This window comes from Bos grunniens, chromosome 18 (genome assembly GCF_055505025.1).
Source record: "Bos grunniens cultivar Pamir isolate PY7600 chromosome 18, Bosgru_T2T1.0, whole genome shotgun sequence".
Classification (NCBI taxonomy): Eukaryota; Metazoa; Chordata; class Mammalia; order Artiodactyla; family Bovidae; genus Bos; species Bos grunniens.
The window spans coordinates 63750263-63763715 of NC_141182.1; the positions used below are offsets into that span (position 1 = coordinate 63750263).

Genomic DNA, 13453 nt, shown 5'->3' on the forward strand with positions numbered 1-13453 from the left:
AGAAAAACGGTTAAATAGCTAAATATATAGTGCATCCATGTTCAATCTCTCAGTCATGTCTGACTCTTTGCAACCCCAGGCTCCTCTGTCCATGGAATTTTCTAGGCAAGATATTGGAGCAGGTTGCCATTTCCTCTTCCGGGGGATTTCCCTAAACCAGGGCTCAACCTGTGTCTCCTGCATCTCCTGCATTGGCAGGCAGGCTCTACCACTGTGCCCCCTGGGAAGCCCCTTAGATACATAGTAGACAGCTTCAATAATAGCCAATTTCTTTCTTCTGCAATTATTTATATATTTATTTTATACCCACTTTTACTGAAGCATAAATAACATGACACAGTATCACTTCAGGTCTTACAACATTATGATTGAATATTTGCATATGTTACAGACAATCAGTCAAATAAGTCTAGTTGATATCTATCTACCTCCATATTGTTTTCAGTGTTGTCTTGTCTGATTCTTCATGATCATGTGCACTGCAGCACACCAGGCCTCCCTGTCCTTCACCATCTCCCAGAGTTTGCTCAAACATATGTCCATTGAGTCGGTGATGCCATCCAACCATCTCATCCTTATTGCCCTCTTCCCCCTCCTGCCCTCAGTCTCTCTCAGTCAGGGTCTTTTCCAGTGAGTCAGATCTTCACATTAGGTGGATGTGAAGTATCTGAGCTTCAGCATCAGTCCTTCCAATGAATATTCAGGGTTGATTTCCTTTAGGATGGACTGGTTTCATCTCCCTGCTGTTGAAAGGACTCTCAAGAGGCTTCTCCAGCACCACAGTTTGAAGGCATCAGTTCTTCAGTGCTCAGCCTTCTTTATGGTCCAACTTTCACATCCATACATGACTACTGGCAAAACATAGCTTTGACTATATGGACCTTTGTTGACAAAGTGATGTTCTCTGCTTTTTAATACACTGACTAAATTTGTCATAGCTTTTCATCCAAGGAGCAAGCGTATTTTGATTTCCTGGCTGCAGTCACCATCCACAGTGACTTTGGAGCCCCCAAAATATAATCTGTCACCATTTCCACCTCTGTACGTACTACAAAAAGTTTCTTGTGACAAGAAGTTTGAAGATCGACTCTCTTACCACTTTTCATTATGCAATACAGTATTATTAACTACTGTCTCCATGCTGTACGTTTATATACCCACGACTAATTTATTTTGTAATTAGAATTTGTTACCACCGATGTTTGTACTCAATACAAATTTTTACACAAATCCAAACAACTTTGAAGGTCAAATAGATAAATGGGCTTGCTGCCTTGAGAGGTCTGAAAGTGAATCCATGAGATTATCAACTTGAAAAAGATTCCAGCCGTTACTAAGGAAACCTGTCTTCCCCTTGGCCAGTGCAGCTGCCTGAAGGAGCCTCCTTTCTTCAGGAACATCTGAAGTGTTTTCACAAAGCTTATCTCCCTGTGGTGTAGCTCATATCCGATAAACGCTTACACATAATCCAGTATTGCTGTACATTATGTTACTCCAAAGGGGGTGGATGTTTTATTTCATAGGTGAGGATAAGAATCCTGGGAAATGGAGACGGTGTTATGTTTTTGTTTGTGGTTTTTTTTCACTCGTGTTTCTCTGATATGCTGTAGTGTAACACAAAAATCAATGTTATTCAGTGGGTTACATCATTTTTCACATTGGATTTTCTTTACATGGCTCAGTTCAGTCAGTTCAGTCGCTCAGTCGTGTCCCACTCTTTGTGACCCCATGGACTGCAGCATGCCAGGCTTCCCTGTCCATCACCAACTCCCGGAGCTTGTTCAAACTCATGTCCATTGAGTTAGTGATACCAACCAACCATCTCATCCTCTGTTGTTCCCTTTTCCTCCTGCCTTCAATCTTTCCCAGCTTCAGAATCTTTTCAAGTGAGTCAGTTCTTTACATCAGGTGGCCAAAGTATTGGAGTTTCAGCTTCAGCATCTTTCTCCTTCCAGTGAATATTCAGGACTGATTTCCTTTAGGATTGACTGGTTTGATCTCCTTGCAGTCCGAGGGACTCTCAAGAATCTTCTCCAGCAGCACAATTCAAAAGCATCAATTCTTCAGTGCTCAGCTTTCTTTATACTCCAACTCTCACATCCATACATGACTACTGGAAAAACCATAACTTTGACTACATGAACTTTTGTCGGCAAAGTAATGTCTCTGCTTTTTAATATGTTGTATAGGTTGGTCACAGCTGACTGTCAGTAAATTTGATTGATTAGACAGATGAAGTCATATGATGGAGGGAAGAGAAGCTTCCCACTCCATATTTTTCACTTAAACGTTTAGTCTTTGTCACTGAAACACAGATTATTGAGACTTAGTTTTCTATTTAATCGTAATCACTGTTTTCTCTGTTGCTTTGTCATAATATATTTTTTCTGGGAAAATGTGGCATTTTTAATATTCCATTGTAGAACTTAGTAGTCTTTATGCAGGTCAGGCAGCAACAGTTAGAACCTGACATGGAACAACAGACTGGTTCCAAATAGGAAAAGGAGTACGTCAAGGCTGTATATTGTCACCCTGCTTATTTAACTTATATGCAGAGTACATCATGAGAAACGCTGGACTGGAAGAAACATAAGCTGGAATCAAGATTGCCGGGAGAAATATCAATAACCTCAGGTATGCAGATGACACCACCCTTATGGTAGAAAGTGAAGAGGAACTAAAAAGCCTCTTGATGAAAGTGAAAGTGGTGAGTGAAAAAGTTGGCTTAAAGCTCAACATTCAGAAAACAAAGATCATGGCATCCGGTCCCATCACTTCATGGGAAATAGATGGGGAAACAGTGGAAACAGTGTCAGACTTTATTTTGGGGGGCTCCAAAATCATGGCAGATGGTGATTGCAGCCATGAAATTAAAAGACGCTTACTCCTTGGAAGGAAAGTTATAACCAACCTAGATAGCATATTCAAAAGCAGAGACATTACTTTGCCAACAGAGGTCATCTAGTCAAGGCTATGGTTTTTCCTGTGATCATGTATGGATGTGAGAGTTGGACTGTGAAGAAGGCTGAGCCCCGAAGAATGGATGCTTTTGAACTGTGGTGTTGGAGAAGACTCTTGAGAGTCCCTTGGATTGCAAGGGGATCCAACCAGTCCATTCTGAAGGAGATCAGCCCTGGGATTTCTTTGGAAGGAATGATGCTAAAGCTAAAACTCCAGTACACTGGCCACCTCATGTGAAGAGTTGACTCATTGGAAAAGACTCTGATGCTGGGAGGGATTGGGAGCAGGAGGAGAAGGGGACGACAAAGGATGAGATGGCTGGCTGGATGGCATCAGCGACTCGATGAACGTGAGTCTGAGTGAACTCCGGGAGTTGCTGATGGACAGGGAGGCCTGGCATGCTGTGATTCATGGGGTTGCAAATAGTCAGACACGACTGAGTGACTCAACTGAACTGAAATGAAGGTTTAATTATTTGTATTTATTGCTGTATCAATTACATATGAGCTTCCAAATTTTCTAATATTCTCCTTAAATTTATTATGAATGTTTCAAATAATGTTAGAATAGAAGTGCTCCAACCAAAGCACACAGACAGGCTGAACAGATAAAGAAACAGACCCATATACCTGCTATTTACAAAAAACTTTCCACCTAGAGACATGAATAGACTGAAAGTGATGGAATGGAAAAGGTTATTCCACACAAATCAAAACAAAATCAGAGAAATACTTATTCAAAAAAGACTTGAAAATAAAGACTATTACAAGAGACAAAGAATAACACTACATATTGATTGAAGGATCAATCCATGAAGAAGATGAAACAATTGTAAATATATATGCAGCCAACATAGGAGCACCTCAATACAGAAGGCGAATCAGGTGTGTGTGCTACACCCAAGCCCCTCAGTCCAAATGAGCCCATGTCAGGAGGAGCTTGGTGGCCCCTTGGGACTGGCACTTCCACACTGGACGCTCAGATCTGGATGCTTTCACCCACTCAGCTAGAAGTCTGGGATGAATCACCTGTTTCAAATATGGGAACCTGAAGTGCTAGTGACTCTCTCTGTATCTTCATTACCTAGTTGAGGAATGGCACATAGTAGGTCCACACTGTCTGTATGTGTTTGTGTTGAGCAACGTCCCCATAGTGAATAATCATTCAATATATTAAAACCTTTATGCACATTGTCCCAGACAGAGGCCACGAATGAACAGCGTTATAGGAGCAGTAGGACTTCCCTGGTGGTCCAGTGGTTAAGAATCCGCTTGCCAGTGCAGGGACATGGGTTCCATCTCTGGTCTGGGAGGATTCCACATGCCACACAGCAACTAAGCTTGTGCCACAACTACTGAGCCACTGTGCCCTAGAGCCCGGGCTCTGCAGTAAGAGAAGTCAGAATGAGGAGCCCACACACTGCAACTAGAGAGTAGCCCCCGCTCTCCACAATTAGAGAAAGGCTGTGCACAGCACCAGAAGCCTCGTGCAGCCAAAATAAATATTATTTTTTGAAGAAGCGGAAGATGTTCTATCTACCAGGGTTACCTTGGAAACCCCTTGTTTATGAAATGCAGACGTGTCCGCTGCCTTCATGCACCAATTCTCCAGAGAAGGCGCCTGATGGGGAGGGTGGATGGTGTCCCTTCTGCTCCATGGTCCCCCAGGAGAAACACCAGGCCAACTGCCTATCTAATGGATCAGGTATCAAACATCCAATTATCAAGTTAAATTTCCAACTAGCAATTGATCATCACGGATGAAATTAAAGAATTCTAACATTTTCTCCTTAATATATTTTAATAAATTCTTTTCCCCAACCCCTGTCTGCATGTCCCAGAGTGCATCTTGCCAGAGCTAATGGACTGTAACACAAGGGCAGGCTGGTGATCCAATGACAGACTCAAAGAGGTGGTCTGTGGGTGACATGGAGCAGAGTCATGTGGACAGAATGGAGACCTAAGGATTCTGAGAAGGGAAACTCTGGCTTCAAAGGGGGCATTTTCCAGGTTAAACAGACCTGAGGCCATAAATAGAAAGGGCTGTGGAACTTCAACTCAGGAGGAAGCCCAGCTTCCAGATCCCATGCTGATGATCAGTGTGAACACACTTTGAAACAGTTTGGAAAAGTGAGACCATGAGGGAAAATGCCCAACGGGAGACACAGTGAAGGGAGCCCCGGTGCTCTGTGAGTGTCCCTCCCCCAGCTATGACTTTCACTGTAAACTTGGGCTCTCCCACAGGGAACTCAGAAAACTCTCCCTGCCCTCTGCTCAGCTGCTCACGTGGACCTTCTCAGTAATTGCCAGGAGTTGTCAGTAGTCCCCAGGCGTGGGTGAGGGTGACGAGCACTGGGGGTAAGATCTGCCCCCCACTGGAGACGCCCCAGACTCTCCATGCAGACAGTGTCACCTCCGCTCCAGATGACATGATAATCGCTCCTCTGTGAGGACAGCGGGCCCAGGGACCCTGTCCCTATAACTGGGGCCCATCCTGACTGACACTTCCCTGCACAGAGTGTGGTGCCAAGTGCAGGCAGGTGAGTGCTCCCTTGTGTTCAGTCTCAAGGCAGGAAACAGGAGAGCTGGTTCTCAGCAGGAGAGGGGCTCAGAACTGTGTTGTCAGCATCTTGGGCAGGACAGGTGCTCCCCTGTCTTGTCCTGAGCTGCCCCGTCCATGCCCTGGATGGCAGGTGGAAGCGGGGAATGTACTGGGGTGTGTATCTGAGTGGGACCAGAGCTGTGAGTTCACTGAAGACCCGTGTGTCCTGGTGTCCCTGACAATGAGGGCAAGAGGGAGGGGTTCACTGTGGAATCTCTGCCAAGTCCTGTATGACCAGAGCTGCGGGCTTCTCAATATTGCATAAAAGTGTCTACTGACCTTGGACCTAATTGATTAGGGTTGGGTGTGAATATCATGGAATAGGTTGATGTGCAAGAGTTTGGGTTAGAACCTGAAAGTCCTGAAATAAGATCCAGTGACAGACACATACACATACAAACAGAAATACAGAGGAAAAGGTTGCCCTGTAACAATACTGACATTCTCCTTCACTGGATGATGTCATCTCTGTATTTTCTGCCATGATTTGCCTTTCATGACTCTCTCTGTGTTTTATGTTATGTGTGTCAGTGTGGCTCATGTCTTCCCCTCTCTAACTGAATGTCAAAATGCCCTCAGCCTTATTACCATGAGCAGCAGGGAAAAGAAAACAGAATTTGTATTGAGATGGAATTCAGTTAACTTTCCAACCTGACATAGTAATATAAATGTTAGAAAACAAGCATCGTTATATTTTTAAAAGATTGGAATTAGGAAGTGAAGGAGTACTCTCTGTGATAATTCAATGTTTTATATTAGGAAATACAGTGAAATGTACCTTGGGCCATGCCACAAATTGATGTTTGTGTTCCACAAATACTCATATGCTGAAACCCTATATCTTAAAGACAAGGGTGTTAGGAGAAGAGCCTTTGGAGGTGCTCATATTACGTGGGAGGCCCTTTGTGAATAGGATTCCCACCTTGTCCAACTTGGGCTTCCCTGGTGACTCAGATTGTAAAGAAACTACCTGCAAAGCAGGAGACCCAGATTCCATCCCTGGGTCAGGAAAACCCTCTGGAGAAGGAAATAGCTGCCCTCTCCAGAATTCTTGCCTGGAGAATGCCATGGAGAGAGGACCCTGGAGGGCTACAGTTCATGGGGTCGCCAAGAGTCAGACATAACTTTTTATCACTCCCTGTCCAAATTCATGGACACTTCCATGTCCAGGCTGGTCCACCCACACCTGTGGGTCCAGAGAGGCCCCTGGGGGTGGCAGGCACTGGAATGTGTGTCCCTGTCTCAGCACAAGGGCCCCTTCTGTGGGTTCATTTCTGACTCTAGCTGTGGTGGTGAGCCCCCGTGTGTGACTGTTTGCGGCTGGTGCTCATGGGTCGGGTGGGGGCAGGTGTGTCCTGCAATTCCGGGTGATAACTGTTGGTTTCAGGGAGGCACTTGCCCTGTGGGGTGATCTTTGTGTGTGTTCCACACAATGGACAAACAGTAGCTATGACCACATCACTCACCCCAGCAAATACTCAGCCCAAGAGGAAAGAGGTGATGGACCATAATTGATTACTGAAATTGCAGTGGATCTAAAATGTACATCATGATGTAATACATGTACACCTTCTGAAGGAGTCCACAGTTGAATGAACTTATGCATACATCACCTCACATATGAGGTGTCCTCACCTGTGGGCACCAGGTTCTACATTAGCCCTCAGACCTTGTTCACCTTATAACTGAAAGACTGTATCCCTTTACCATCTTTTCCCATTTCCCCCAACCCCAGTTCCCAGGCAACCACCATTCGACTCTGTTTCTATGAGACTGATTTTTTTTAAATAATTCTACCTATAATTGACAGAAATGGAGAAGGGAATGGCAAATATCTATGTCTGGATATTTCACACACCGAAGTGTCCTCAAGTTTTATCCATGCTGTTGCAAAAGGAAGGATTTCCACCTTTGAAAAACTGAGTTATATTCCACCGTATGATGCTCCTTGGCTCCCTAACCGATTCATCTGTCAGTGGGCGCTTGGGTTGTTTCTGGGTCTTGGCTCTTGTGGTAACAGGCAGCAATGAACATAGGGGTCCAGACATTGCTCCGAGATCTGATTTCACCCCCTTGTATACACACTAGAAGCAGGACTGCTGGGTCACATGGCAGATCAGGTTCTAGTTTCCGAGGAATTATAACATTTTCCGCAGAAGCTGTACCCATCTATGTTCCCAGCAACAGTGCATAAGTGTGCCTTTTTCTCAACATCCCTGCCAATTTGCTCCCTCTTGTCTTCTGGGGAACAGACACTAACAGGTGAGAGACGCTATCACATTGGGATTTTGATCTGATGACTAGAGATATTGAGCACCTGGCCATGTACCTTTTTAGCCCTTGGTTTGCTGTCTTTGGACAAATGTCTACTTGAGTCCTTTGTATATTTTAAGCTGGGTTTTGGGTTTTTCCAGAAATTCCTTTTACATTTTGGATGTTCACTCATTACTGGGTGTGTGGATTGCTAATATTGTCTCCTGTTGCATAGCTGCCTCTTCATGGTTTCCTTTGCTCTGCAGAGGTCTTATGTGATACACTCCCATTCGTTTACCTTTGCTTTTGTTGTTAAATTCAAGCCATCATGACCAAGACCAATGTCAAGGAGCTCACTTCTTTCCTCTCAGAGTTTCATGGTTTCAGCTCTTACATTCCAGTCTTAGCCCAGTTGAGACCATTTTTGTGTGTGATGTAAGGTAGTCTGCAGCTTTTCTTGTAGTTTTTAAAATTGGGACATAACTGATATAACATTATATGAGTTTCATGTGTACAAAATAATGATTCAGTGTCTGTCTATGTTGCCAGGTGGTTACAGTAAGTGTAATCTGTTAACACCTATTATACATGCATTACATTTTTTTCATTCAGTCTTGGAAGGTTTGTGACTACCAGTTGCAGTCTTTAGATGTGGATGTTCAGTTTCCAAATAGCACTTGTTGAAGAAACTATCCTTTTTCTATTATATTATTCTTAGTGCCTCTGTCTAAACTTATTAGCTGCTGGAGCTTGGGTTTGTTTCTGCCTCTTTATTCTGTTCCATTGATCTGTCTGTTTAAATGCCCATATGTGTTTCTGTTACTATAAATTTGACATACAATATGAAATAAAGAAGTTTCATGCTTTGTTGTTCTTTCTCAAGATTCTTTCACTGTTTGTGTATTTTTTTTTCTTTTTTTTTAAATTTAATTTTATTTAACTTTACAATATTGTATTGGTTTTGCCATATATCAAAATGAATCTGCCACAGGTATACATGTGTTCCCCATCCTGAACCCTCCTCCCAACTCCTCCCCATACCATCCCTCTGGGTCGTCCCAGTGCACCAGCCCCAAGCATCCAGTATCGTGCATCGAACCTGGACTGGCGACTCATTTCATATATGATATTATATATATTTCAATGCCTTTGTCCCACATCATCCACCCTCTCCTCTCCTACAGAGTCCAAAGGACTGTTCTATACATCAGTGTCTCTTTTGCTGTCTTGTATACAGGGTTATTGTTACCATCTTTCTAAATTCCATATATATGCATTAGTATACTGTATTGGTGTTTTTCTTTCTGGCTTACTTCACTCTGTATAATAGGCTTCAGTTTCATCCACCTCATTAGAACTGATTCAAATGTATTCTTTTTAATGGCTGAGTAATACTCCATTGTGTATATGTCCCACAGCTTTCTTATCCATTCATCTGCTGATGGACATCTAGGGTGCTTCCATGTCCTGGCTATGATAAACAGTGCTGCGATGAACATTGGGGTACATGTGTCTCTTTCAATTCTGGTTTCCTCAGTGTATATGCCCAGCAGTGGGATTGCTGGATCATAAGGCAGTTCTATTTCCAGTTTTTTAAGGAATCTCCACACTGTTCTCCATAGTGGCTGTACTAGTTTGCATTCCCACCAACAGTGTAAGAGGGTTACCTTTTCTCCACACCCTCTCCAGCATTTATTACTTGTAGACTTTTGGATCACAGCCATTCTCACTGGTGTAAAATGGTACCTCATAGTCGTTTTGATTTGCATTTCTCTGATAATGAGTGATGTTGAGCATCTTTTCATGTGTTTGTTAGCCATCTGTATGTCTTCTTTGGAGAAATGTCTATTTAGTTCTTTGGCCCATTTTTTGATTGGGTCATTTATTTTTCTGGAATTGAGCTGTAGGAGTTGCTTGTCTATTTTTGAGATTAGTTGTTTGTCTGTTGCTTCATTTGCTATTATTTTCTCCCATTCTGAAGGCTGTCTTTTCACCTTGCTTATAGTTTCCTTTGTTGTGCAGAAGCTTTTAAGTTTAATTAGGTCCCATTTGTTTATTATTGCTTTTATTTCGAATATTCTGCGAGGTGGGTCATAGAGGATCCTGCTGTGATGTATGTTGGAGAGTGTTTTGCATATGTTCTCCTCTAGGAGTTTTATAGTTTCTGGTCTTATGTTTAGATCTTTAATCCGTTTTGAGTTTATTTTTGTGTATGGTGTTAGAAGGTGCTCTAGTTTCATTCTTTTACAAGTGGTTGACCAGTTTTCCCAGCACCCCTTGTTAAAGAGACTGTCTTTAATCCATTGTATATTCTTGCCTCCTTTGTCAAAGATAAGGTGTCCATATGTGCGTGGATTTATCTCTGGGCTTTCTATTTTGTTCCATTGATCTATATATGAAGCCACCATCACCCTAATACCAAAACCTGACAAAGATGCCACAAAAAAGGAAAACTAGAGGCCAATATCACTGATGAACATAGATGCAAAAATCCTTAACAAAATTCTAGCAATCAGAATCCAACAACACATTAAAAAGATCATACACCATGACCAAGTGGGCTTTATCCCAGGGATGCAAGGATTCTTCAATATCCGCAAATCAATCTATGTAATACACCACATTAACAAGTTGAAAAATAAAAACCATATGATTATCTCAATAGATGCAGAGAAAGCCTTTGACAAAATTCAACATCCACTTATGATAAAATCTCTCCAGAAAGCAGGAATAGAAGGAACATACCTCAACATAATAAAAGCTATATACGACAAACCCACAGCAAACATTATCCTCAATGGTGAAAAATTGAAAGCATTTCCTCTAAAGTTAGGAACAAGACAAGGGTGCCCACTTTCACCATTACTATTCAACATAGTTTTGGAAGTTCTGGCCACAGCAATCAGAGCAGAAAAAGAAATAAAAGGGATCCAAATTGGAAAAGAAGAAGTAAAACTCTCACTGTTTGCAGATGACATGATCCTCTACATAGAAAACCCTAAAGACTCCACCAGAAAACTACTAGAAGTAATAAATGAATATAGTAAAGTTGCAGGATATAAAATCAACACACAGAAATCCCTTGCATTCCTATACACTAATAATGAGAAAACAGAAAGAGACGTTAAGGAAACAATTCCATTCACCATTGCAATGAAAAGAATAAAATACTTAGGAATGTATCTACCTAAAAAACTAAAGACCTATATATAGCAAACTATAAAACACTGGTGAAAGAAATCAAAGCGGACACTAATAGATGGAGAAATATACTATGTTCATGGATTGCAAGAATCAATATAGTGAAAAAGAGTATACTACCCAAAGCAATTTATAGATTCAATGCAATCCTTATCAAGCTACCAACGGTACTCTTCACAGAGCTAAAACAAATAATTTCACAATTTGTATGGAAATACAAAAAACCTCGAATAGCCAAAGCTATCTTGAGAAAGAAGAATGGAACTGGAGAAATCAAACTGCCTGACTTCAGGCTCTACTACAAAGCCACAGTCATCAAGATAGTATGGTACTGTTTGGGTATTTTTTGATTGACTACAAATTTGGGTGGATTTTTTTTCTGTTTCTGAGAATAATGACATTGAAAATGGTTGAACTAAGCCAACAATGTTGCTAAAGAAGGTGGACATGTTTCCAAAGTTGATAGACAGACCTTACATGGAGATAGGAGATCAGGATATAAAAGCAAATAGAAAGCTGTTGTATAACACGGGGAGCTCAGCTTGGTGCCCTGTCATGACCTCAAGGGGCACAACTGGGAGATGGGGGAGGCTCAAGAGGAAGGGGAGATATATATATATATGTATGTATACTTATATTTGATTCACATTGTTCTACAGCAGAAACTATGAAAACGTTGTAAAGCAATTAGCCCCCAATTTTAAAAATTTAAATAAAAGTAAATTAAAAAATATAAAATAATAATGGTGGATGCTTAACTGGTATCAGGAACATGTTATCCCATTAAAGTCACGTCTCTGGACTATGACAGTATCTTCTCTTTTCAGGAGAAATAAAATGTGGGAATCCTTGTCAATTGTTAGTTGTGTAAGAAGACTGCTCGTGTCTCTGTCTGCAGAGTCTCCTGTCTGCTCCAGGCCCCTCCGAAGTCCTTCCCATGTCTTTTCACAGAGATGCCCTGAGCACCATAAGCCAGGCAGCCCTGAAAACCACGTATCTGACACAGATAGGAGTTGGGTGTCTGGCCAATGTCATCCTTCTGTTCCACAACATCTCTCCAGTCTTGCTCGGCCACAACCAGAGACCTCCACACACCATTCTCAGCCACATGGCCCTGTCCAACCTTTTGTTTCTTCTGTCCTCTGGGGTTGCCTACACAATGGCTGCTTTTGTTTTGAGGAAGCCCCTGTCAGGTCTCGGGTGTAAGTTTGTGTTTTATGTACAGAGGGTGGCTCTCGGCACCACCCTGTGCTCCACCTGTGTCCTGAGCACCTATCAGTCCTTCAGTCTCACCCCCAGGAGAGCACAGTGGGTGGTGCTCAGAGGAAGGGTCCCCAAGATCACTGGTCCTTCATGCTGCACCTGCTGGATGTTCAGTCTCTTAATGTACATCTACCTTCCTGTGAAAATCACTGGTCCTCAGGACACACATAACTATACTGATTCCCAAGACAATTGGTTCTGCTCAGTCTCAGGTAATGTCATAAGCTTAGGTTACTTGTGGTCCTTCTCAGATGCCGTGTTTATTACCCTCATGGTCTCGTCCAGTGGCTCCATGGTGCTTCTCCTGCACAGACACCACCAGAGGGTGCAGTATATCCACACCCCCACTGGACACCACAGATGCCCCCCAGAGACCAGAGCCACCCACACCATCCTGATGCTGATGGTCACCTTCGTTGTCTTCTACCTGCTGAATTACAGTTTTGTTTTCCATATCAGTGCCTCTTTAGATTTTCGCCTGTGGTTGCTCCAGGTCTCGCATGTCTTGTCTTCTTGTTTCCCCACTATTTCCCCACTCCTGCTGCTTCTGAGGGATGCTAGAACTCGAAGGTTCTGCTCTTGAGTTGTTAGAATGAACGGATAAAGTGTTAAATATCTAGTAGACACCTTCAATAATAATTGTAATTAATCTCTAAGTCCTCAGTATCATAATCTGTTAATTGATGTACAATTATATTAATTTCATATAGACGACATAATGAATGATATTTGTATCTAAAATGATCACAGTAAGTCTAGTTACCATCTCTCCACCTTCACAGATGATACAAATTATTTTCTTGTGATCTGAATTTTTCCACATTTATTTAGTTAGTTTTTGGTTATTATTTGGCTGTGCAACATGTGGGATCTTAGTTCCCAGACCAGGGATTGAACCTGTACCCCTGCGTGGAAGCTTGAAGTCTTAACCACCGGACTGCCAGGGAAGTCCCCATCAGAAGAACTTGGAAGGTCAAGTCTCTTAGCATTTTTCAAGTATGCAATGAATATAACTGACTATATTCACCATGAGGTACACTACACTCCCTTGACTTGTTTATTCTATATCTAGAAGTTGATACCTTTTGATGTTTCCACTCAATACCCTGGAGAAGGAAATGGCAATCCACTCCAGTATTCTTGCCTGAAAAATCCCATGGACTGTAGCCTACAA

The 13453-nt window shown here is 42.3% G+C and overlaps 1 protein-coding gene across 1 annotated transcript; it reads left to right on the top strand.

Moving 5' to 3' along the window:
- Positions 1-11953: 11953 nt before the first annotated feature.
- LOC147354721 (vomeronasal type-1 receptor 4-like) lies at positions 11954-12905 on the top strand. The gene has a single exon (XM_086354695.1). It carries the CDS (start codon positions 11954-11956, stop codon positions 12860-12862), a length of 909 nt encoding a protein of 302 aa, XP_086210821.1. The 3' UTR covers positions 12863-12905.
- The last annotated feature ends 548 nt before the right edge of the window (positions 12906-13453 follow it).